At 41.1% G+C, this 25,367-nt stretch overlaps 1 protein-coding gene and 1 long non-coding RNA gene across 2 annotated transcripts in view; one reads left to right on the top strand and one right to left on the bottom strand.

Moving 5' to 3' along the window:
• Nucleotides 1-25,367, top strand: part of kcnn3 (potassium intermediate/small conductance calcium-activated channel, subfamily N, member 3) — a 281,514-nt gene that overhangs the window by 208,971 nt on the left and 47,176 nt on the right. The window contains exon 7 of the mRNA XM_061881689.1: nucleotides 21,768-21,878. Coding sequence (XP_061737673.1) covers nucleotides 21,768-21,878 — 111 coding nt within the window. The remainder of the gene's footprint in view (nucleotides 1-21,767; nucleotides 21,879-25,367) is intronic.
• Nucleotides 21,762-25,367, bottom strand: part of LOC133539632 (uncharacterized) — a 41,557-nt gene continuing 37,951 nt past the window's right edge. The window contains exon 5 of the long non-coding RNA XR_009803455.1: nucleotides 21,762-21,921. This is a non-coding gene — a long non-coding RNA (uncharacterized LOC133539632). The remainder of the gene's footprint in view (nucleotides 21,922-25,367) is intronic.

Below are 25,367 nucleotides of genomic sequence, written 5' to 3'. Positions count from 1 at the left end.
CATAACAATATTGACTTTGATTCATTATTATTTTTTGAGCAATGACAATTTTAAAGAAAAAACAGCCTTTGTGTTATAGTCAACCTGTCACCTGTATGCTCTTGTATTCCACTTTCTCATGTTTGGTTTTTGTAATAGTATTTTAGGAATGTGCCGCGGGCCGCAAAAAATGTAGCCGTGGGCCGCAAATGGCCCCCGGGCCACACTTTGGACACCCTGGCTTTAAACGCTTGGCAATAATGTCGGTTATTTCAAAGTGTCTCAGCCTTTGAGGGTTCCATGGAGGTCAGGTGGAGGAAATGGGATTGAAAGGAAACATGTTGGCTTCTCTGGAAGGACATGTAGCACACGGTGACTAATGAGCGGCTGTGTGGCGCTAAAGAGACGCCACACAGTGGGTGCGCGCCTCAATTGGGAGTGATGCATTTTTTAATGCCTTACATAATTGTATTAGCCTTCTTGAATGACAGAATGATTCGGCGCTCAAAGTGAAGAGAGAGCTTTCTTAATCAGAATATAACAATAGGATGCAACTTCCCGGGAGAGTTGAATTTTAAAATGTTTTTTTTTGTTTTCTTTCACGTAACTTGAGCTACTGTGGCGTACTTCCACTGAATTACTGAGTGGGAATTATTGAACATGAGCTCTTGTTGTCAATGGAGGAGCCTTAAGGCGCAGAACTTTAAAGGGGAACTGCACTTTTTTAATGGAATTGTGCCTATCTTTCACCATTCTTATGTAAGATCTTTTTTCATGCATTCTAAGTTGTAAAATATGGCAAGTACGAGGTGGCTAACAATGCAGTACACAATTCTGACCTGAAAACCCATAACAATCCAAAACCCGTCATTTTAGTGTTGTCCCGGTACCGAAATGTATCCATCCATCCATTTTCTACCGCTTATTCCCTTTCGGGTTTGCGGGGGGCGCTGGCGCCTATCTCAGCTACAATCGGGCGGAAGGCAGGGTACACCCTGGACAAGTCGCCACCTCATTGCAGGGCCTACCAAAATGTATTTCGATACTTTTCGTTACTTTTCTAAAAAAAAATACCATTTAAATAAATAAATAAAAAAATCCCACTGAAATTCTGGGACAAGGAACCCGTTCAGAAAAGTGTTAAAAATAAATCATACAATATATTTCTATTTTTTTTTTCACTTTCAAAATCTAAATTTCAACTTAAGGTCTAATCGTCGATTATTAGTTTTTATTTTTTAAATGTTTATTTATTTAGGTTTTAAGGCCTTTTTTTTCCCCATTAAACGTTTAATTTTTTTTTTAATTGCAAATACAAAACATGCAATATTTCCCCCAAAAATATTTCCAAGTGGAATATTTATTATTTAGTATTTGTAACATTTAACAAATCAATAATTCATAACAACATAGATTTGGATTCATTATTATTTTTGAGCAATGACAGTTAAAAAAAAAAAAATCCCACTAAAATTCTCGGTTATCTAAAAGGACCCCATTCAATTCATTGTAATTGTAATTTTTTTTTTCTTTCAACACTTAATTCTCAACTTCAGATGTATCTGTAGAGTACAAGTTTTAATTATTTTTATGTTGGTTTTTTTTTGTTTTAAATACCTTTTTTGTTTTAGAGCGTTTAATTTTTGTATTGCAAACACAAAATATGCACTATTTTCCCCCCAAAAATATTTTCAATGTGGGATATTTGAAATGACGAAATCTGAGCCTCTAATAATTCAATAATTTTTAACAAATAGATTTTTGATTTCTTTTTTTTTTTAAGAAGAAGAAGGATGAGAGTTTAAAAAAAAAATCCATTGAAATTCTTGGCGATCCCTAAGGATCCCTCTCATAAGTGTTAACAACAAATAATAGATCATTTTAAATTTTGCCTATCTTTCACCATTCTTATGTAAGACCTTTTTTCATGCATTCTAAGTTGTAAAATATGGCAAGTACGAGGTGGCTAACAATACAGTACACAATTCCGCCCTAAAAAACCATAAGGATCCAAAACCCATCATATTAGTGTTGTCCTGATACCAATATTTTTAGTACCGGTCTCGGTACCAAAATGTATTTCGATACTTTTCGTTACTTTTCTCCCAAAAAATACCATTAAAAAAAATTATAATAATAAAAAATCCCACTGAAATTCTTGGAGATCCAAAAGAAACCCGCTCAGAAAAGTGTTAAAAATAATTCATACAATTTTTATTTTTTTTAAACTTTCAACACCTAAGTCTCAACTTAAGGTCTTTTTGTCGATTATTAGTTTTTATTTTTTAAATGTTTATTTATTTAGTTTTTAAGGCCTTTTTTTTTCCATTAAACGCTTAGTTTTTTTTTTATTGCGAACACAAAACATGCAATATTTCCCCAAAAATATTTCAAAGTGGAATATTTATTATTTAGTATTTGGAACATTTAATAAATCAATACTTCATAACAACAGAGATTTTGAGTCATTTTTATTTTTGAGCAATGACAGTTAAAAAAAAAAATCCCACTAAAATTCTCGGTTATCTAAAAGGACCCCACTCAATAAATTGTAATTTTAATTTTTTTTTCTTTCAGCACTTAATTCTCAACTTCAGATGTATCTGTAGATTATAAGTTTTAATTATTTGTATTTTTTTGTGTGTTTGTTTTAAATACCTTTTTTGTTTTAGAGCATTTAATTTTTGTATTGCAAACACAAAATATGCACTATTTTCCCCCAAAAAATATTTTTAATGTGGGATATTTGAAATGAAGAAATCTGAGCCTTTAATAGTTCAATAATTTTTACAAAATTGATTTTGATTCTATTTTTTTTTTTTTTTTTTGAAGAAGACCTTTTTTCATGCGTTCTAAGTTGTAAAATATGGCAAATACAAGGTGGCTAACCATGCAGTACACAATTCAGCCCTGAAAACCCATAACAATCCAAAATTTTTGTGTTGTCCCGGTACCAAAATGTATTTCGATACTTTTCGGTACTTTTCTAAAAAAATACCATTAAAAAAATATATTTTTAAATCCCGCTGAAATTCTTGGAGATCCACAAGGAACCCGTTCAGCAAAGTGTTTAAAATAAATCATACAATATATTTATATAATTTTTTCACTTTCAAAATCTAAACATCAACTTAAGGTCAATTTGTCGATTATTAGTTTTTATTTTTTAAATGTTTATTTATTTAGTTTTTAAGGCCTTTTTTTTTCATTAAAGGTTTTTTTTTTTTATTGAGATCACAAAACATGCAATATTTTCCCCCAAAAATATTTCCTAGTGGAATATTTATTATTTAGTATTTGTAACATTTAATAAATCAATAATTCATAACAACATTGATTTTAATTATTATTTTTGAGCAATGACAGTTAAAAAAAACCAAAATCTCTTTAAAATTCTCGGTTATCTAAAAGGACCCCACTCATGAAAGTGTTGACGATAAATTGTATTTTTTTTTTCTTTCAAAACTTAATTTTCAACCTCAGATGTATCTGTAGATTATAAATTTTAAATATCTTTTTGTTTTTTGTTGTTGTTTGTTTTCAATACCTTTTTTGTTTTAGAGCGTTGAATTTTTGTATTGCAAACACAAAATATGCACTATTTTCCCCCAAAAAATATTTTTAATGTGGGATATTTGAAATGAAGAAATCTGAGACTTTAATAATTCAATCATTTTTAACAAAATTGATTTTGATTCATTTTATAATTTCTTTTTTTGAAGGATGACAGTTTAAAAAAAAATCCCATTGAAATTCTTGGCGATCCCAAGGATCCATCTCATAAGTGTTAACAAAAAAATAATAGATCATTTTTAATTTTTGCCCATCTTTCATTATTCTTATGTAAGACAAGAACACGTGTGTTTTTCTTTTTTCGTGCATTCTAAGTTGTAAAATATGGCAAGTACAAGGTGGCTAACAATACAGTACACAATTCCGCCTAGAAAACCCATAACAATCCAAAACCCGCCAACAATATTCCATTTTAGTGTTGTCCCGATACCAGTATTTTAGTAATGGTACCAAAATGTATTTTGATACTTTTAATTATTAATAATTAATTAATCAATCAATAATTAATTTTATGCCGCTTGTCCTTAATAATGTAGAAAAGGTTTTTTCCGGCCCGTGGGATGAGTTTGCTAAGTATAAAAATTAACCTGGAATTTTTGAATGAAAGAAACTGCTGTTTTATAAGTGTCCACTAGATGTCACAATAGTAATTCTTTGTATCTTTGTAGATGATACTGCATATGTACAAAATAAACCACATGATGTCGAAAAAAATGATCAAACTACATAAATAACGTCCTGTAATTGGATTTTGACTTTATTTTTTAATCTTGATAGATTAAAAATGAACACCGATGAGTTGACTGATGAACATTATCTCATCATTTATTCAGAAAATATAAATAACGACAAGTAAAGACAGAATACTATTAACCGCAACATGTAACATTATGATTTGTACATTTTCAGAATGTGCTTGTTCTATTTTTAAACAAAAAAAAACAATCTGAAGTTGTCTTTATTTTTAAGTTATCTTGCCGTGATTTTACCCGTCCGGCCAAGGTGGGAGTAGATTTTCCTACATGTGATTATTACATTTGAAAGGGGAACATTATCACCAAACCTATGTAAGCGTCAATATATACCTTGATGGTGCAGAAAAAAAGACCATGTATTTTTTTAACTGATTTCCGAACTCTAAATGGGTGAATGTTGGCAAATTAAACGCCTTTCTGTTATCGGTCTTTTAGCGATGACGTCAGAATGTGACGTCCCCGAGGTAACACACCCGCCATTTTCATTTTCAAAACATTACAAACACCGGGTCTCAGCTCTGTTATTTTCCGTTTTTTCGACTATTTTTTGGAACCTTGGAGACATCATGCCTCGTGGGTGTGTTGTCGGAGGGTGTAACAACACTAACAGGGAGGGATTCAAGTTGCACCACTGGCAAGAAATCTGCCGCCAGACCCCCATTGAATGTACCAGGGTGTCTTCACATTTGACCGGCGATGCTAAGACAGACATGGCACAGAGATGTATGGATAACCTGCAGATGCATTTGCAACCATTAAGTCAACCAAATCACAAAGGTGAGTTTTGTTGATGTTTTTGACTTATGTGCTAATCAGACATATTTGGTCACGGCATGACTGCCAGCTAATCGATGCTAACATGCTACGCTAATCGATGCTAACATGCTATTTACGCTAGCTGTATGTACATTTGAAACGAGATACCCACATTTAATGCGAAACAAACACTTACCAATCGACGGATTTAAGTTGCTCCAGTGTCACAAGATGCGAAAGTCCTGATCGTTTGGTCCGCACATTTTACCGGCGATGCTAATAAGGCAGCCACTTCATTAGGTACACCCACGCTATGGCCGAATAGCGTCAATAGCTTCAATTTCTTCTTCAATTTCGTTTTCGCTATCTGCCTCCATACTCCGACCATCTGTTTCAATACATGCGTAATCTGTTGAATCGCTTAAGCCGCTGAAATCCGAGTCTGAATCCGAGCTAATGTCGCTACATCTTGCTGTGGTAACCGCCATGTTGTTTGTATTGGCAGCACTGTATGACGTCACAGGGAAATGGACAGTCGCATCGCAAATAGCGAAAATCAAGAACTTTAAAGCTTTTTTTAGGGATATTCCGGAAGGTGTAAAATTTTGAAAAAAACTTCGAAAAATAAAACAAGCCACTGGGAACTGATTTTTATTGTTTTTAACCCCTTTTGAAATTGTGATAATGTTCCCCTTTAACAGAAGTGTAAATGCAACATGGTAAAACAGAAAATAAGCAGAACAAATAAATTTTTACAGCTTGTCCCTCATAATTTTGACACAATAATAGAATGGAAAATGACACACAATATGTTAGTTTGTTTACTTCCTAATAAAAGACAAGTTATCTTGTATGTTCACTCTTTTATTTAAGGACAAACTTGCAATAAAAAAAATGTTCAATGTATCCATCCATCCATCCATTTTCTACCGCTTAATCCCTTTTGGGGTCACGGGGGGCGCTGGCGCCTATCTCAGCTACAATCGCTGCGATGAGGTGGCGACTTGTCCAGGGTGTACCCCGCCTTCCGCCCGATTGTAGCTGATATGTTCAATGTACCCTAAGATTTTTTTTTTTTAATATATGAATAGTATAAATATATTCTACATTTAAGTGCAGTCAAGAGTAGTTGTTGTCAAGTGCAGTTAATTACATTTTTTGTGGTCCCCTTTGTTTAGAAAAGTAGTGTAATACATTTTTTGGTACCGGTACCAAGGCGTACAGTTACTAAACAAGATGGATACTGGGCGTCCCACGGGCTGCATCCTCCACAAAACACTGACATTGAGCTTGACACACACTCTTAGTACGACTCCCACACACACACACACACACACACACACACACACACACACAATGGTGCCCTGTCGCTCACTCTGGCAACACTCATCTGAGTTCCCACAGTGGTTTATTTTCTCTGCTCATCAGAGGAGGGGTGGTGAGGGCGCGGGTACCACAGACCGAGGCGAGGCCGAAGCGTACCAGGGAAAACCCAGGGCGGGGACTCGAAAGGAAATAAAAAGTTGTGGCGGGTTAACGGGAATATAAAAAAGCCTCCCCGGGAAGTCCGGTAATGAGTTTGTACAGTGAAGATTCCTGCAGGCGTTACCATGGCAACACAGGGATTGTACTCCCAAGGGTATGTGAGGGTGAAAGAGGTGTTTGCATGATGATGACCACTTCCACATGACATGCAGCACTTTGGTGTAATGTCCCACTGACTGGGTTGTTGTATTGATCCGTTGTGGTGAAGAAGGAGCTGAGCCGGAAGGCAAAGCTCTCAATTTACCGGTCGATGTACGTTCCCATCCTCACCTATGGTCATGAGCTTTGGGTCATGACCGAAAGGATAAGATCACGGGTACAAGCGGCCGAAATGAGTCTGGGTCTCTCCCTTAGAGATAGGGTGAGAAGCTCTGCCATCCGGGAGGAACTCAAAGTAAAGCCGCTGCTCCTTCACATGGAGAGGAGCCAGATGAGGTGGTTCGGGCATCTGGTCAGGATGCCACCCGAACGCCTCCCTAAGGAGGTGTTTAGGGCACGTCCAACCGGTAGGAGGCCACGGGGAAGACCCAGGACATGTTGGGAAGACTATGTCTCCCGGCTGGCCTGGGAACGCCTCGGGATCCCCCGGGAAGAGCTAGACGAAGTGGCTGGTGAGAGGGAAGGCTGGGCTTCCCTGCTTAGGCTGTCGCCCCCGCGACCCGACCTCGGATAAGCGGAAGAAGATGGATGGATGGATGGGTCCCACTGACGAGGTTCACCGCAACACTGCAGAACTGCATAGCTAATAAGGATACCTGTGCTGTCCAGTTGCTATATCGTGATTTCTTCTGAGTCTCATTTGCAAGAATTACTGTATTTTACGGACTAGAAGGCGCACTTATAATTTAAATCTTTTTTTTTCCCCCCCCTCAAAACTCGACAGTGCGCCTTATAACCCGGTGGACCTAATGTACGGAATACGTTTGGTTGAGCTCACCCACCTCGAAGCATTTTTACAGTGGGGCAAAGAAGTATATAGTATTTAGTGCAAGTTTTCCCACTTAAAATGATGACAGAGGTCTGTAATTTTCATCATAGGTACACTTCAACTGTGAGAGACAGAATGTGGAAAAAAAAATCCAGGAATTCACATTGTAGGAATTTTAAATAATTTATTTGTATATTATGGTAGAAAATAAGTATTTGGTCAAGCATTCAAAGCTCTCACTGAAGGAAGGAGGTTTCGGCTCAAAATCTCCCGATACATGGCCCCATTCATTCTTTCCTTAACACGGATCAATCGTTCTGTCCCCTTAGCAGAAAAACAGCCCCAAAGCATGATGTTTCCACCCCCATGCTTCACAGTAGGTATGGTGTTCTTGGGATGCAACTCAGTATTCTTCTTCCTCCAAACACGACGAGTTGAGTTTATACCAAAAAGTTCTATTTTGGTTTCATCTGACCACATGACATTCTCCCAATCCTAATCTGTATCATCCATGTATCCACTTTGGTATAAACTCAACTTGTCGTGTTTGGAGGAAGAAGAATACTGAGTTGCATCCCAAGAACACCACACCTACTGTGAAGCATGGGGGTGGAAACATCATGCTTCATCATGGTGTTCACTTTTCTTTATTTTAAATTGCCTTCAAAATGTCTATTCTTGGTGTTGGATTTTATTATATAAATTTCCCCCAAAAATGCGACTTATACTCTAGCGCGACTTAGACCGTATTTCCGTGAATTGCCGCCGGGTCAAACTCGTCACGTCACGAGTGACACTTCCCCTGTCATCATTTTCAAAACGGAGGAGGCAGATTTCAATAATTTCAAATCGCATAAAGGAAAGAAGATTAAGAGCCATTCAGTAGGATTTAAGGTCCGAGTTATTGTATATGCTAAAAAGAACAGTAAGCAGCTATGTTTTATTAATATACCGTAGCTGCGTGTGTCAAATATGAGTCATTAAATGACTCCCGCCTCCTGGTGGTAGAGGGCGCTAGTGATCCTTCTTGCGACTACACGGCTTCAGAAGAAGTGACAACAAGCAGTAAGAGTGAGTTAGTTTGTGTTCACAATACCATATAATAATTACAATAGTGGTGAATGTCATCATTTAAAGATGTTGGTACGTGGAAGGGTCCCCCAAATAAGCTAGAAGAAGCTTTTGAAAGGGGGTCCGGTACAGAGGACATGGAATGATGAAACATGGTAGCAAGCACAACAACAAAAAACAATAACAACGCTATATGATAAACACAAGATAATAGTACTAAAGCAAGCATGCACATACATACATTCAGGGGCGTGCACATGATTATAGAGGGGCAGGGGCTCAAAGTCGGAAAAGGGCAGGAAATTATTTTTGGGGTCCTTTACACAATACAGAAATTAATGTAAAATTAAATTTGCTAATAGGAAGCTAACTACTTAGCTGTGTGTCCTTTGTAGGTAAAAGTGATTGCCATTTCTTTTGTGTCAACAAATTATTGTCATAATGAGTTAATTCACATTATCATAGGCTTGGAAGACATGTAAAGCAACAAAATACTGGTTTATTATTAGGCTATTTATTGTTAAAGATAAGCACTTCAATATTGAACAGTACAACATGAACTTCGAAAAAAAAAAATAATAAATACCCAAATGGAAAAAACTTCAATGTGAAAATCTGTCCTTCTTCCCTTAACTTGATGAAAACACCGTCAAGTTGTAACTTATGGTCTTTCTCACTTAATACTCAGACTAAACAACTGAAACGCAATACAACTTTATATCTTAAACCTCTACTTACCATGAATTGATTAACGTGGACCCCGACTTAAACAAGTTGAAAAACTTATTGGGGTGTTACCATTTAGTGGTCAATTGTACGGAATATGTACTGTACTGTGCAATCTACTAATAAAAGTATCAATCAATCAATCAATCAATACTGTGAGAGAAGTGTGATCCGCCGTAATCACAGTGCATTTTATTTTGAAAATTTACCCGGTGTTTTATTTTGTATTTTGTACACTACTTCCTGTCCCGCACGATCCGCTCTGCTCTGTGCGGAATTGATGTGCCGTGCTCAATTGATGCGCTGTGCTCCGACGTCCGGCAAAAACAGAAGCGGACACATTGAATAATAGAATAATACAGCGTTTTTCTCGATCAATCAATCAATCAATCAATGTTTATTTATATAGCCCCGAATCACAAATGTCTCAAAGGACTGCACAAATCATTACGACTACAACATCCTCGGAAGAACCCACAAAAGGGCAAGGAAAACTCACACCCAGTGGGCAGGGAGAATTCACATCCAGTGGGACGCCAGTGACAATGCTGACTATGAGAAACCTTGGAGAGGACCTCAGAAGTGGGCAACCCCCCCCCCTCTAGGGGACCGAAAGCAATGGATGTCGAGCGGGTCTAACATGATACTGTGAAAGTTCAATCCATAGTGGCTCCAACACAGCCGCGAGAAATATTGCTCAAATTAGATTCTGAATATGTGGACGGCGACTAGACCATAACTCACAGGTTCAAGTTGCTCCACTGTCACGTCTCCTCAGGCCGCAGTTGGCTCTCTCTCCTCTCTCTCACTCACTCACTCACTCGCCCTCTCTCTCTCTCTCTCTCTCTGACGGAATCGCTGGCTAAAACAACCCGGTATTACAAGAAAACGTGGAGTTTTGTACCGCTGTTTTTTTACATACCTAACAGGAATTTATGAATGTTGTTTAAAGAAAACAAACACACAGACAGGCAGAGGGCTCTTTTTAAGACGAGGCAAAAAAAGGGCTGGGACTCAAGCACCCATAGGGCCCTCCCTATGTGTGCACCTGCCAGCTTACATACATTCATTCAACCATGCAAAACCCAACAGTAGTCTACCCCACATGAGGCATTAAAGATATGTGGTTAATAGCTAAGTTTTCAGTCTCTTTTTGAAGTTGGAGAATGGATACAGCATCTTGAGGCTCTCATTAAGCTGGTTCCAAATCTTTGGTCCCCTGCATACGACACTTTGAGCGGTACAAGCCAGTAAACAATGTTTACCTGTTATCAGATCTAAGTTACGAGTGTTGTGGGCATGCTGGGGATGGTAGATAGGAACCAAGCTACAGAGCCCACGATCCAGCCTGTAAATAACTTGATAGGTTAAACAAGAATTATTTTGATATAGTTATTTGTTCCTCTCGCTTGCACTTTTAACATGGAGGATTACATATCTAAAATAAAAGTTTTCTAAACTGGACTTTCAATCCAAGCAGGAGGTATTAAAGGAAGATGTAATTCGAGACAGAGAGACTTTTAAAACTGAAGAAAGATAAGGAAGACTTCTATAAACAAGTTATCGGTGCTTTTGATCAGAAGGAGCTGCGCATGGACTTCATTTATAAGTAAAGGTAAGACCATAACGTTTTTTTTTTTATCAAATGTGCTTTTCATGATGGTATCCTTACATCACACTCAAATGTATAAGCGCAGGCCTAAATTTACCGCATGCCTTTGGTAAGCGCCGGAGTGAAAAGAGGTTTTAAATTAATTAGCGCCCCGGCGGCTATTCAAGGAAATACGGTATATGTATTTTTCCTTCTTTATTATGCGTTTTCGGCCGGTGCAACTTATACTCCAGAGTGACTTATAACCCGAAAAATACGGTACGTGTCCCCTCGGTCTTGTTCTATGCAAAAAAAAAGTATTTGCCGGTGTTTTCATCCATCCATCCATTTTCTACAGCTTATTCCCTTTCGGGGTTGCGGGGGGCGCTGGCGCCTATCTCAGCTACAATCGGGCGGAAGGCAGGGTACACCCTGGACAAGTCGCCACCTCATCGCAGGGCCAACACAGATAGACAGACAACATTCACACTCACATTCACACACTAGGGCCAATTTAGTGTTGCCAATCAACCTATCCCCAGGTGCATGTCTTTGGAAGTGGGAGGAAGCCGGAGTACCCGGAGGGAACCCACGCATTCACGGGGAAAACATGCAAACTCCACACAGAAAGATCCCGAGCCTGGATTTGAACCCAGGACTGCAGGACCTTCGTATTGTGAGGCAGACGCACTAACCCCTCTGCCACCTTTTCGCTTGAAGCGAAAGAGAAAAAAAAAAATGATGGCACTCGTGCTGTGTAAATGTTGCACATCAGCAAAGATGGTATTTCCCCCCGTTTTTCTGACAGCGAGGCGGATGGCTGCGCCGTTTGCGGAACGAGCGAGGGAAACACTCGGCGGCGTGAAACAAATCACAGCGGCTTGCGGCAATCCGTCTGTGGAGATTGCACAGGGAACCCCGTCGGAATCCAACAGACGTGGGCACACACACACACACACACGCTGCCTGCATAAAATAATCAGCAGCGTGCTGTGTCAGACCAAAGAGCAGAAACACACACAGTACTCGCACATTTTGTACTGCAGCAATTCATCAGGGGCTTTTTCCTCTAAAGCAGGGGTCCCCGACCTTTTTTTTTTTTTTTTGCACCACGGACCAGTTTAATGTAGGCATTCTTTTTAGGGACCGGGTTCCCACTCACCATAACGCTGAATTAATGGGAGCCCTGGGTCTGATCGATTGATTGAGACTTGTATTAGTAGAATGCACAGTACAGTACAAACCCCGTTTCCATATGAGTTGGGAAATTGTGTTAGATGTAAATATAAACAGAATACAATGATTTGCAAATCCTTTTCAACCCATATTCAATTGAATGCACTACAAAGACAAAATATTTGATGTTCAAACTCAAACTTAAATTTTTTTTTGCAAATAATAATTAACTTTGAATTTCATGGCTGCAACACGTGCCAAAGTAGATGGGAAAGGGCATGTTCACCACTGTGTTACATCAACCTTTTCTTTTAACAACACTCAATAAACGTTTGGCAACTGAGGAAACTAATTGTTGAAGCTTTGAAAGTGGAATTCTTTCCCATTCTTGTTTGATGTAGAGCTTCAGTCGTTCAACAGTCCGGGGTCTCCGCTGTCATATTTTACGCTTCATAATGCGCCACACATTTTCCATGGGAGACAGGTCTGGACTGCAGGCGGGCCAGGAAAGTACCCGCACTTTTTTTTTTTACGAAGCCACGCTGTTGTAAGCTGAATGTGGCTTGGCATTGTCTTGCTGAAATAAGCAGGGGCGTTCATGAAAAGGATGACGCTTAGATGGCAGCATATGTTGTTCCAAAAGCTGTATGTACCTTTCAGCATTAATGGTGCCTTCACAAATGTGTAAATTACCCATGCCTTGGGCACTAATGCACCCCCATACCATCACAGATGCTGGCTTTTGAACTTTGCGTCGATAACAGTCTGGATGGTTCGCTTCCCCTTTGGCACGATGTCGAATATTTCCAAAAACAATTTAAAATGTGGACTTGTCAGACCACAGAACACTTTTCCACTTTGCATCAGTCCATCTTAGATGATCTCAGGCCCAGAGAAGCCGGTGGCGTTTCTGGATGTTGTTGATAAATGGCTTTCGCTTTGCATAGTAGAGCTTTAACTTGCACTTACAGATGTAGCGACAAACTGTATTTAGTGACAGTGGTTTTCTGAAGTGTTCCTGAGCCCAAGTGGTGATATCCTTTAGAGATTGATGTCGGTTTTTGATACAGTGCTCAAAGGTCATGGTCATTCAATGTTGGTTTCCGGCCATGCTGCTTACGTGGAGTGATTTCTCCAGATTCTCTGAAACTTTTGATGATATTATGGACCGTAAATGTTGAAATCCCTAAATTTCTTGCAATTCAATCAATCAATCAATCAATCAATGTTTATTTATATAGCCCTAAATCACCAGTGTCTCAAAGGGCTGCACAAACCACAACGACATTGTTGTTCTTAAACTGTTTGACTATTTGCTCACGCAGTTGTGGACAAAGGGGTGTACCTCGCCCCCATCCTTTCTTGTGAAAGACTGAGCATTTTTTTGGGAAGCTGTTTTTATACCCAATCATGGCACCCACCTGTTCCCAATTAGCCTGCACACCTGTGGGATGTTCCAAATAAGTGTTATGGAGTGATGAGATAAAACTGGAACTCTTTGGGCCTATAAATCAACGTTATGTCTGGAGGAGAAAAAAAGAAGCTTACAAAGAGAAGAACACCTTGCCTACAGTTAAGCATGGTGGGGGGGTCAATCATGCTCTGGGGCTGTTTCTCTGCCTCAGGTACCAGGAATCTCCAGCACGTTCAAGGCATTATGAATTCTATTTCCTAGCAGGATATATTAGCTGCAAATGTCATGAAGTCAGTGACGAAGCTGAGGCTTGGGAGACGTTGGACCTTCCAACAGGACAAGGATCCCAAGCATACCTCCAAATCAACATCAGAGTGGTTGCAGAAGAAGGGCTGGAAGACTCTGGAGTGGCCTTCACAGTCGCCAGACCTAAATCATATAGAAAAACCTGTGGTGGGACTTGAAGAAGGCAATTGCAGCACACAAGCCCAAGAATATGAATGAACTGGAGGCCTTTGCCCAAGAGGAATGGGCTAAAATACCTGTAGATGCTTGCAAGAAGCTTGTGTCCGGTTATGTATCACCTTTGAAGGATGTCATTACTGCCAAAGGGTGTTCTACTAAGTACTAAAGATGCATTTAACTAGGGGGTTGAATCATTTTGTCAATGAGATATTAAGAAAAATTTCCTTTTTTGGTATTTTGTAAAATACAGTGTTACAATTTAAGTTGCATTTGTCTATTTGACACATCTTTATTTGATATGACTATAAACAAAATACGGAATAAATGTCCAACTTGCTAAAACACCAAAATTGTTGGGGGGGGTTGAATAATTTTGATCACAACTGTAACTCCCCAGCACCTCCAAAACCCACAAATCTAGACTCCAAACATCCCAGAATAAGCTAATCCGGTTACTTTTAGACCTCCACCCCAGATCACACCTCAATCCAACCCACTTCTCCAAAGTGGGCTGGCTCAGGGTGGAGGACAGAGTCAAACAACTTGCACTGAGCCTGGTCTATAAAATCCGCTACACCTCCTTGATACCCAAGTACATGTCAAATTACTTCCTTAAATGACCGCCATAACCACAACACCAGGGGGAGCTCCACAAACCACGTTAAACCCAGATTTCGATCTAACAAAGGTCTTAACTCATTCTCTTTCTATGCCACATCAATGTGGAATGCACTCCCAACAGGTATAAAAGTAAGTGCATCTCTATATTCCTTCAAAAGCGCTCTAAAACAACACCTCCAGGCAACTTCAACACTTTACTAATACCCTCCTCCATTCACATCCCATCTCCCCGGATTATAAACAACTCAAATGTACTTCTAATGTATATACTTGTTCTTATGCTATGTGAACTCACTATGTTCTCTGCTGGCTGTACATATCCTACTAAATAAGACCTACACTGTTTCAATGTCCACATTTCTCTGTTGATGACTGAAGTACTGATATCAACCAAAGCTCCTCATCCCACCCCCCGGATTGTAAATAATGTAAATAATTCAATGTACATACTATGATGATTAATTTGTGTGATGACTGTATTATGTTGATAGTATATATTTGTACCATGAATTGATTAACGTGGACCCCGACTTAAACAAGTTGAAAAACTTATTGGGGTGTTACCATTTAGTGGTCAATTGTACGGAATATGTACTGTACTGTGCAATCTACTAATAAAAGTATCAATCAATCAATCAAAACCCTAACCCTCTAACCCTAACCAAATAGCTCTAAATTAAGTCTTTGTTACTTAGAATTAGGGCTGCAACAACTAATCGATTAAATCGATTAAAATCGACTATAAAAATAGTTGGCGATTAATTTAGTCATCGATTCATTGGATCTATGCTATGCGCATCCGCAGAGGTTACTTTTTGTATTTATTTAAAAAATATATATATATATTTATTATTTTTTTTAAATAAACCTTTATTTATAAACTGCAACATTTACAAACAGCTGATAAACAATAATCAAAATAAGTATGGTGCAAGTATGCTGTTTTTCAATAAAATACCAGAAAGGATAGAAATGTATTTTGTGTCTTTTATCCGATTAGTAATTGATTAATAGAAGTAATAATCGACAGATTAATCGATTATCAAATTAGTGGTTAGTTGCAGCCTTACTTAGAATATGTTCCCCATACTAAAGTGTTACCAAAAACATATACCGTATTTTTCGGAGGGCGTGGCGCAGTGGGAGAGTGGCCGTGCGCAACCCGAGGGTCCCTGGTTCAATCCCCACCTAGTACCAACCTCGTCACGTCCGTTGTGTCCTTGAGCAAGACACTTCACCCTTGCTCCTGATGGGTGCTGGTTGGCACCTTGCATGGCAGCTCCCTCCATCAGTGTGTGAATGTGTGTGTGAATGGGTAAATGTGGAAGTAGTGTCAAAGCGCTTTGAGTACCTTGAAGGTAGAAAAGCGCTATACAAGTACAACCCATTTATCATTTATAAATCGCTCCGGAGTATAAGTCGCACGGCCAAACTATAAAAAAAAAACCTTGACTTATAAATGATAAATGGGTTGTACTTGTATAGCGCTTTTCTACCTACAAGGTACTCAAAGCGCTTTGACACTACTTCCACATTTACCCATTCACACACACATTCACACACTGATGGAGGGAGCTGCCATGCAAGGTGCCAACCAGCACCCATCAGGAGCAAGGGTGAAGTGTCTTGCTTAGGACACAACGGACGTGACGAGGTTGGTACTAGGTGGGATTTGAACCAGGGACCCTCGGGTTGCGCACGGCCACTCTCCCACTGCGCCACGCCGTCCCTATAGTCCGAAAAATACGGTAACTCTGTCTTGAATTTGAAAAAAACATTTAAATTGTATTTTTCACTAAAGAAGGGTTCGGTGAATGCGCATTTGAAACTGGTGGGGTGCGGAACCTCCAACAAGGTTAAGACGCACTGCACTAGAGAAAAGCGCTATAGAAATATACGTCACTTTAGTGTAGAAAATGATTTCATGTTCCTCTCCTGCCCGGTGGTCGGAGAGTGGAGACCACTGCTCTAAAGCGCCAACGTGGATGAACGCTCTCCGTGGGCTGCCGTCATATTTTATTCATCGGTTGTGAATCAACACAAATAGAGCGCACAGACCTGGGTGCTAATGTCGCATTTTTACTCAAAGTTATTTTTGTGTGTCCTTTAAAAAAAAAAAAAGGAGCAGGGAGGAAGAGGCGGCCGTACCTCTTCATTAAACGCCATAATCTTAATTCCTCTTTATCAGGCGATATGTGACCTCATTAACATTGGCCCGTGTCGTCCTCTTCCTCCCAGTCCATGCCTGCAGGATTCACCCCCCCCCCCCGCCTGCCCCCCCCCCCCCCTTTCCATTTGCATGCACTCGCAGCGCTCTCTTTATCTTTCCCGCCCTCTTTCAGCTTCCCGTTTGCAAAAAAAAAAAAACGGCGTCTAATCTGAAAGTTAACTAAGTCACTTCCCGAGCACACACAAAGCCCCCCCCAGCACCCGCCTGCCCTGATATTGGAGCATCATGCGGGCGGCGAGGAGACCGGCACCGTGTAATTAAGATTGGCGGCGTCTCATTGAGTGACATTATGCGGTGTCAATCCCGGATGCTTTTTCCAGCCATACCAGGGCAGATTTGTCAGCCGCACGCACGCCGGCGAGATACGGGAGGAGGATTTCACAGCAGATGGATTTGAAGTGAAAATAGACTCGGCGTGAAGGAACAGAACTCTCCGTCCTTATCCTCGCTCGTCCAGGCGGACTGGACACTGGCCGAGAGATGGATGGGGGGCCGAGGGCGGAGTCGGCTCTCTTGGTTGCTTTGTTGGGTCTGCTCCTGTCCCAGCAGACGATGGCGGGGAACGCCACAGAGGCCACCACAGTGCATACTTGCCAACCTTGAGACCTCCAAGTTTGGAAGATGAGGTGGGCTGGGTTGCGGGGGACAGGGTTGGGGGGGGGGGGGGGGGGGGGGGGTATATATAAGTATATATATATATATATACAAACCCCATTTCCATATGTGTTGGGAAATTGTGTTAGATGTAAATATAAACAGAATACAATGATTTGCAAATCCTTTTCAACCCATATTCAATTGAATATGCTACAAAGACAACATATGTGATGTTCAAACTCATAAACATTTTTTTGTTGTTTCAAATAATCATTAAAATTAGAATTTGATGCCAGCAAAACGTGACAAAGAAGTTGGGAAAGGTGGCAATAAATAATGATAAAGTTGAGGAATGCTCATCAAACACTTATTTGGAACATCCCACAGGCGTGCAGGCTAATTGGGAACAGGTGGGTGCCATGATTGGGTATAAAAACAGCTTCCCGAAAAATGCTCAGTCTTTCACAAGAAAGGATGGGGCGAGGTACACCCCTTTGTCCACAACTGCGAGAGCAAATGGTCAAACAGTTTAAGAACAATGATGTCGTTGTGGTTTGCGTTGTGGTTTGTGCAGCCCTTTGAGACACTGGTGATTTAGGGCTATATAAATAAACATTGATTGATTTACTGATCGATTGAATTGCAAGAAATTTAGGGATTTCAACATCTACGGTCCATAATATCATCAAAAGGTTCAGAGAATCTGGAGAAATCACTCCACGTAAGCAGCATGGCCGGAAACCAACATTGAATGACCGTGACCTTCGAGCACTGTATCAAAAACCGACATTAATCTCTAAAGGATATCACCACATGGGCTCAGAAAAACTTCAGAAAACCACTGTCACTAAATACAGTTAGTCGCTACATCCATAAGTGCAAGTTAAAACTCTACTATGCAAAGCAAAAGCCATTTATCAACAACATCCAGAAACGCCACCGGCTTCGCTAGGCCTGAGATCATCTAAGATGGACTGATGCAAAATGGGAAAGTGTTCTGTGGTCTGACGAGTCCACATTTCAAATTGTTTTTGGAAATATTCGACATCGTGTCATCCGGACCAAAGGGGAAGCGAACCATCCAGACTGTTATCGACGCAAAGTTCAAAAGCCAGCATCTGTGATGGTATGGGGGTGCATTAGTGCCCAAGGCATGGGTAACTTACACATCTGTGAAGGCACCATTAATGCTGAAAGGTACATACAGGTTTCGGAACAACATATGCTGCCATGTAAGCGCCGTCTTTTTCATGGACGCCCCTGCTTATTTCAGCAAGACAATGCCAAGTGCATTCAGTACGTGTTACAACAGCGTGGCTTCGTAAAAAAAAAAAAGAGTACGGGTACTTTCCTGGCCCGCCTGCAGTCCAGACTTGTCTCCCATGGAAAATGTGCGGCGTATTATGAAGCGTAAAATACGACAGCGGAGACCCCGGACTGTTGAACAACTGAAGCTCTACATAAAACAATTTGGAACATCCCACAGGTGTGCAGGCTAATTGGGAACAGGTGGGTGCCATGATTGGGTATAAAAACAGCTTCCCAAAAAATGCTCAGTCTTTAACAAGAAAGGATGGGGCGAGGTACACCCCTTTGTCCACAACTGCGTGAGCAAATAGTCAAATAGTTTGAGAACAACATTTCTCAAAGTGCGGATGGACGGGGGTCTCCATTTCATCGCTGCTTAGGGGGGGTCATAGACTACAGACTGTGGTGAAGTAGGTCAGCTTCTTTGCGTGAAGACGCCTACAATTTTTGGTTGTATTTTCCGCTCCGTATGCTGAATGGCAATATACGATATATATCTCCATATTTTTTCTGTAGAGTAAAAACAATACACAAAACAGTCCTAGTTACCTGAGATACTAAGTATGTCATTATTTTGACTTAGTAAATATTGACTTACTAAGACAAAATAATGACTAAGTCAAATTAACGACTAACTGCAATAAGTGTTTGGAAAGAAGTGTTAAAAGTGGGGCCACATGCTCAACTCCATCCATCCATCCATCCATTTCTACCGCTTGTTCCTTTTGGTGTCGCGGGTAGCTCATTATGCTTAATTTAGTAAAGCATTTGGGAAGCCTATAGTTGATTTTTATTATGTAAATGTTATATTTTCCTCAACATGTGATAGCAGGGAACCTACCATTCAAAAATAGCCTGCTACATTACTAATGATTAATGTAACTATAGCTGAAAAAATAGTACAATTGCAATAGGAGAGACTATTCATCCCTGAACACCATGGAGTTCATGTAGCCTTTATGATGCCGTTACATTACTATATCAACTATCAGAGACAGAACCTCTTCACATTTAACATAATGTCTTTTTTTGCTGCTTCAACACAGAAAAATGTAAAGTTGTTAACAACAAAGCGCTGCAGGAAACCCTGAAGTCTGCTTTGCCAGTCCAAATGAATTTGGTGTTTTCCGTAGTCTTCCCTCGTCGGCCAGGTAATACAAAGCACACGCTACCTTTTATTAAAGGGGAACATTATCACAATTTCAAAAGGGTTAAAAACAATAAAAATCAGTTCCCAGTGGCTTGTTGTATTTTTGGAAGTTTTTTTCAAAATTTTACCGGTCTCGGAATATCCCTAAATAAAGCTTTAAAGTGCCTTATTTTCGACTCTCTGCAAAGACACTGGCCATTTCCCTGTGACGTCACACAGTGCTGCCAATGTAAACAAACAATGGGAATACCACAGCAAGATATAGTGACATAAGCTCGGATTCAAACTCGGATTTCAGCGACTTAAGCGATTCATCAGATTACGCATGTATTGAAACAGATGGTTGGAGTATGAAAGTATTGAAGAAGAAAGTGAAGCTATTGAGTGAATGGCTATTGACGCTATTCATAGCCATAGCATGGCCGAATAGCTGCGTTAGCATCGCAGGTAAAATGTGCGGACCAAACGATCAGGACTTTCGCATCTTTTGACACTGGAGCAACTTAAATCTGTCGATTGGTAAGTGTTTTTTTCGCATTAAATGTGGGTGGAAAGAAACGTAATCTAGTTGCAAATGCATCTACAGGTTATCCATACATCTCTGTTCCATGTCTGCTTTAGCACCGCCGGTAAATAGCATGTTGGCGTCGATTAGCGTAGCATGTTAGCATCGATTAGCTGGCAGTCAACATCAACAAAACTCACCTTTGTGATTTCGTTGACTATCGTTGCAAATGCATCTGCAGGTTATCCATACATCTCTGTGCCATGTCTGTCTTAGCATCGCCGGTCAAATGTGGAGACACTCTGGTACATTCTGTCTGGCGGCAGATTTCTTGCCAGTGGTGCAACTTGAATCCCTCCCTGTTAGTGTTGTTACACCCTCCGACAACACACCCACGAGGCATGATGTCTCCAAGGTTCCAAAAAATAGTCGAAAAAACGGAAAATAACAGAGCTGAGACCCGGTGTTTGTAATGTGTTGAAAATGAAAATGGCGGGTGTGTTACCTCGGTGACGTCACATTCTGACGTCATCGCCTCCAGCCCGATAAACAGAAAGGCGTTTAATTCGCCAAAATTCACCCATTTAGAGTTCGGAAATCTGTTAAAAAAATAGATGGTATTTTTTCTGCAACATCAAGGTATATATTGACGCTTACATAGGTCTGCTGATAATGTTCCCCTTTAATCACATCCATGGGAGCCCACATTTTCGTTGTCTCTCCTTCGACAAACGTACAAAATTTTCCGCTAAGTAAAATTACAACCGACGTGGACATTCGAAAGCTCTCTTGCCGTCTGAGAAGTGTTGTATCCCAAATAGCTGCAATCGCGCGTTTTCCTCTCTTTAGGTATTCATGCGTGATTTCCACAAGTGTCCGTACATGTTGAAGAAGGAGATGATGACTCGCCTCCATCTTTCCAGTTTTTTCGCTCCGATTGTTACGAAACTGGCTGTGGCGCGTTCTTTCTGACGTCACTTCCTGTGTGGGTTGCGGTCTTTCTGGCGTCACTTCCTTTCTGAACTCAGTTTGTAAACAATCAATGAGTCCATGCGAAGCCAAGAGCCGAAGATTCAAAAAATAGACTTATTATTAGTACTAAAATTATCCAAGGCGGGGAATTTTAAAGGATGGATTAGTGTGGTTGAAACGGGGATTAAGCTAAATAATTATTTAAGGGGTTATCCGGCTTAGTGTAGACAGGGCCTTAGAATTATTATTTTTTCTTACCCTCTCTCTCTCTGCTACCAATTCTTCTTCATAATTTTGTTGTTGCTTGCGCCACTAATTTTTGGGGGTTTTGCAAATGAACCAATTCCTCTTTTACTGCGATTGACTGACTCAGTGCTCTGTTTCCCTTCTCACCTTCTTTTTCAGGGTGCCGGTTGCACAGCTCTGGTGGTTGCCGTGGTAGCCAGGAAGCTGGAGCTGACCAAGGCCGAGAAACACGTGCACAACTTCATGATGGACACACAACTCACCAAGAGGGTGCGTAAGGCCTGGTGGCGTGAATGAGTGGGGCTCGACAATTCTGAAAAAAAAACAAAAAAACGTTATGTTCTAGCTTACAAGATTTTTTACATAGAACATTTTCTGGGCTTTTTTAAACAAAACAGGCTACTGTTGGCTGTAGTCACGGCAAAACATCATCAGCAACCACAACTGCCCCCCCTTGGCTTGCACCCACACGCACATGCAGTCAGGACTCATGTTATGTTCAAGAAACATCGGAAATCACACAACTCTATGGCAAGGGTGTCCAAAATAAAGAGTCTTGCCCGCAGGAAGATTGCATTTATTTTAAAAGACTGACTTTGATGGTGCCATTTTTCCACCATCAAGGATCTGGTGTTGGGTAATTTTTACCAATGACCTTTCCAGAAACTAAGGGCAGCTTGTCCTTGTATGACCCAATGCAGACAACCTACCCTAGTCATGGTGCAAAAAAAAATAATAATTATCTAACACAAAACGTCAACAGACATTGTCACACATAACATAACCTGCTCACTGAACCGAAATCACACAACTCTGTGTCCAAACTACGGCCCACGGCCAAAAGGAGCCCACAAAACATCATGAGACTCGAAGGAGTCTTGCTCGCAGGAAGAATGCATTTATTTTAAGAGACCTTGGTATCATTACAGTGGATGTTAAGTGTAGATCCACCAATGGCATTTGTTTACGTTCAGGAATGGCATCATTAACGGTGACGCCGGTGATCTACGGTGTGTAGTGAAGCATGTTTAGCTATTCCTCGTCCTGCAGGGATGATACTTGTAAGAAACTTACTTTATTTGTCGCCATGGAGGCGAGGATTAGTGATTTAGAAGTAGCTAAAACACTGCCGACGGTGGTTGGACTTTAGCCGCTAGCTAGCTAGCAATGTCTTAAAGGGTGGGTGAGGGTGTTTCGGTGTTATATCTTCACCTTTATCATTAGTTTTTAAGCCAAAATGCGTTCGTTCTCCCTTTTTTGTCTACACACTGTGTCTGCTTGTAAGTACCGTATTTCCTTGATTTGCCGCAGGGCATATAGTATGCGCCTGCCTTGAATTACTGCCAGGTCAAACTCACTTCGCAAAATAATTAGCGAATGCTTAGTATTATCGCCGGGTCAAACTCGTGACGTCACAAGTGACACTTCCCCTGTCATCATTTTCAAAATGGAGGAGGCTGATTTCAATACCGGTAATTTGAAAGCGAAGAATATTAAGAGCTATTCAGTAGGATTTAAGGTCCAAGCTATTGAATATGCTAAAAAGAACAGTAAGCAGCTATGTTTTATTAATATACCGTAGCTGTGTGTGTCAAATATGAGTCATTAAATGACTCCCGCCTCCTGGTGGTAGAGGGCGCTAGTGATCCTTCTTGCGACTACTCGGCTGCAGAAGAAGTGACAACGAGTGACGTGATGTGTGCTGGGAACGGTTATGACGTGTCATGGTCCATGTCTTGGACCATGTCATATTCTGGTTTTGTTTCTGTTTTGTTATCACCCTGTGTTGTATTCGACGTCTTTGGTTCCCGGTGGCACTTCCGGTTTGGTTTCTGTTGTCATGGTTACTCATTTAGTGTCACCTGTTTCTTGTTTGTCGTCACGCACCTGATTTGATTAATTATCTCCTCATTTAAGACCGCCCTTGTTTGTCATTCGTTCTCGGACTATAGTTTGCTACACGCAACAAGTGACATCGCTCTTCTCGCATTGTGGTAACTATCTTTTTTCACCCTATTAGCTTCCATGCTATTTTGTTTGTTTACTTGTCCCTAGTTTACATACTAGCGCTTTCAGTTCATCCATCCATCCATCCAGCCATCATCTTCCGCTTATCCGAGGTCGGGTCGCGGGGGCAACAGCCTAAGCAGGGAAGCCCAGACTTCCCTCTCTCCAGCCACTTCGTCTAGCTCTTCCCGGGGGATCCCGTGGCCTCCTACCAGCTGGACGTGCCCTAAACACCTCCCTAGGGAGGCGTTCGGGTGGCATCCTGGCCAGATGCCCGAACCACCTCATCTGGCTCCTCTCGATGTGGAGGAGTAGCGGCTTTACGTTGAGTTCCTCCCGGATCTCTAAGGGAGGGACCCAAACTCATTTCAGCCGCTTGTACCCGTGATCTTATCCTTTCGGTCATGACCCAAAGCTCATGACCATAGGTGAGGATGGGAACGTAGATCGACCGGTAAATTGAGAGCTTTGCCTTCCGGCTCAGCTCCTTCTTCACCACAACGGATCGGTACAACGTCCGCATTACTGAAGACGCCGCACCGATCCGCCTGTCGATCTCACGATTCACTCTTCCCTCACTCGTGAACAAGACTCCTAGGTACTTGAACTCCTCCACTTGGGGCAGGGTCTCCTCCCCAACCCGGAGATGGCACTCCACCCTTTTCCGGGCGAGAACCATGGACTCGGACTTGGAGGTGCTGATTCTCATTCCGGTCGCTTCACACTCGGCTGCTTTCAGTTCATTCAGTCCTAAATACCCAGTGTATTATTTATACAATAAAACTTCTTGGTGGCAGCGGTGGGATAAAGAGATCACCCACGGAGCAGAACGGGAGGGGGAGTTGTCCGAGGATAATTCTGTCGTCGCCCGCACTACACATGAGGAGCCGAGCTAACTGATAGCAGTTTTCTAAACTGGACTTTCAATCGAAGCAGGAGGTAATAAAGGAAGATCTCCATCGAGACAGAGAGGAGCTGGCATGGACTTCATTTATAAGTAAAGGTAAGACCATAATAATGTTCTTTTTATTAAATGTGCTTTTCATGATGGTATCCTTACATCACACTCTAATTTGTACTGCATGCCTTTGGTAAGTGCCGGAGTGAGAAGAGGTTTTAAAATAATTAGCGCATGCTTACCTTTACCGCATGCCTTTGGTACTCTGTGATTGTTGAACATGCTCCTCTGCTGGTAAACCGGTAATGACACAACGACGCGGCGCGGCAGGGGATGGTTGACCGGTACTTTTTAGAGGCGGTATAGTACCGAATATGACTCATTAGTATCATCATTATCTGGTTGGCGCGGGTAGTAATTATCGACGTTTATTTGACGGACTAAAACGTTTGTCTTTCCAGGCTGAAGGCACGGTTCTGTTGCGTTTTCAGTTTGTGGGGGAAAGAAGGGTGAGTAGTTCATCCCCTCCGTGTGTTTTGCACTATAACTGGGGGATTGACAGCTTGTCCTTTCGCCGCGCCTCCTTTGCCCTCCGCGACAACACCATCACACTCCACGTCGCCGTGACAGAGTGCCGTGTTATTTCAGAGAGTGGAGGCAATAAAAGGTTATCTCCGCCAAACTTGGCTCGCCGAACGTCTCCCCCCTTCTCTCCATCACTGATCTTTTCCTATCCACCCCCCCCCCCCCCCACCCGCAGCAAGTGTGACATTTGTCTCTCTTACTGTAAATCTCTTTCGGTCTCGCCGCGGTGATTTGTCACCTTCCTTGCTTTCCTTTCCTTATGTCCCTAC

The sequence above is a fragment of the Nerophis ophidion genome, linkage group LG21 (genome assembly GCF_033978795.1).
Source record: "Nerophis ophidion isolate RoL-2023_Sa linkage group LG21, RoL_Noph_v1.0, whole genome shotgun sequence".
In the NCBI taxonomy this organism is placed as follows: domain Eukaryota; kingdom Metazoa; phylum Chordata; class Actinopteri; order Syngnathiformes; family Syngnathidae; genus Nerophis; species Nerophis ophidion.
The sequence above is the reverse complement of the archived record's forward strand: the minus strand, read 5'-3'. Positions and strand labels throughout refer to the sequence as shown.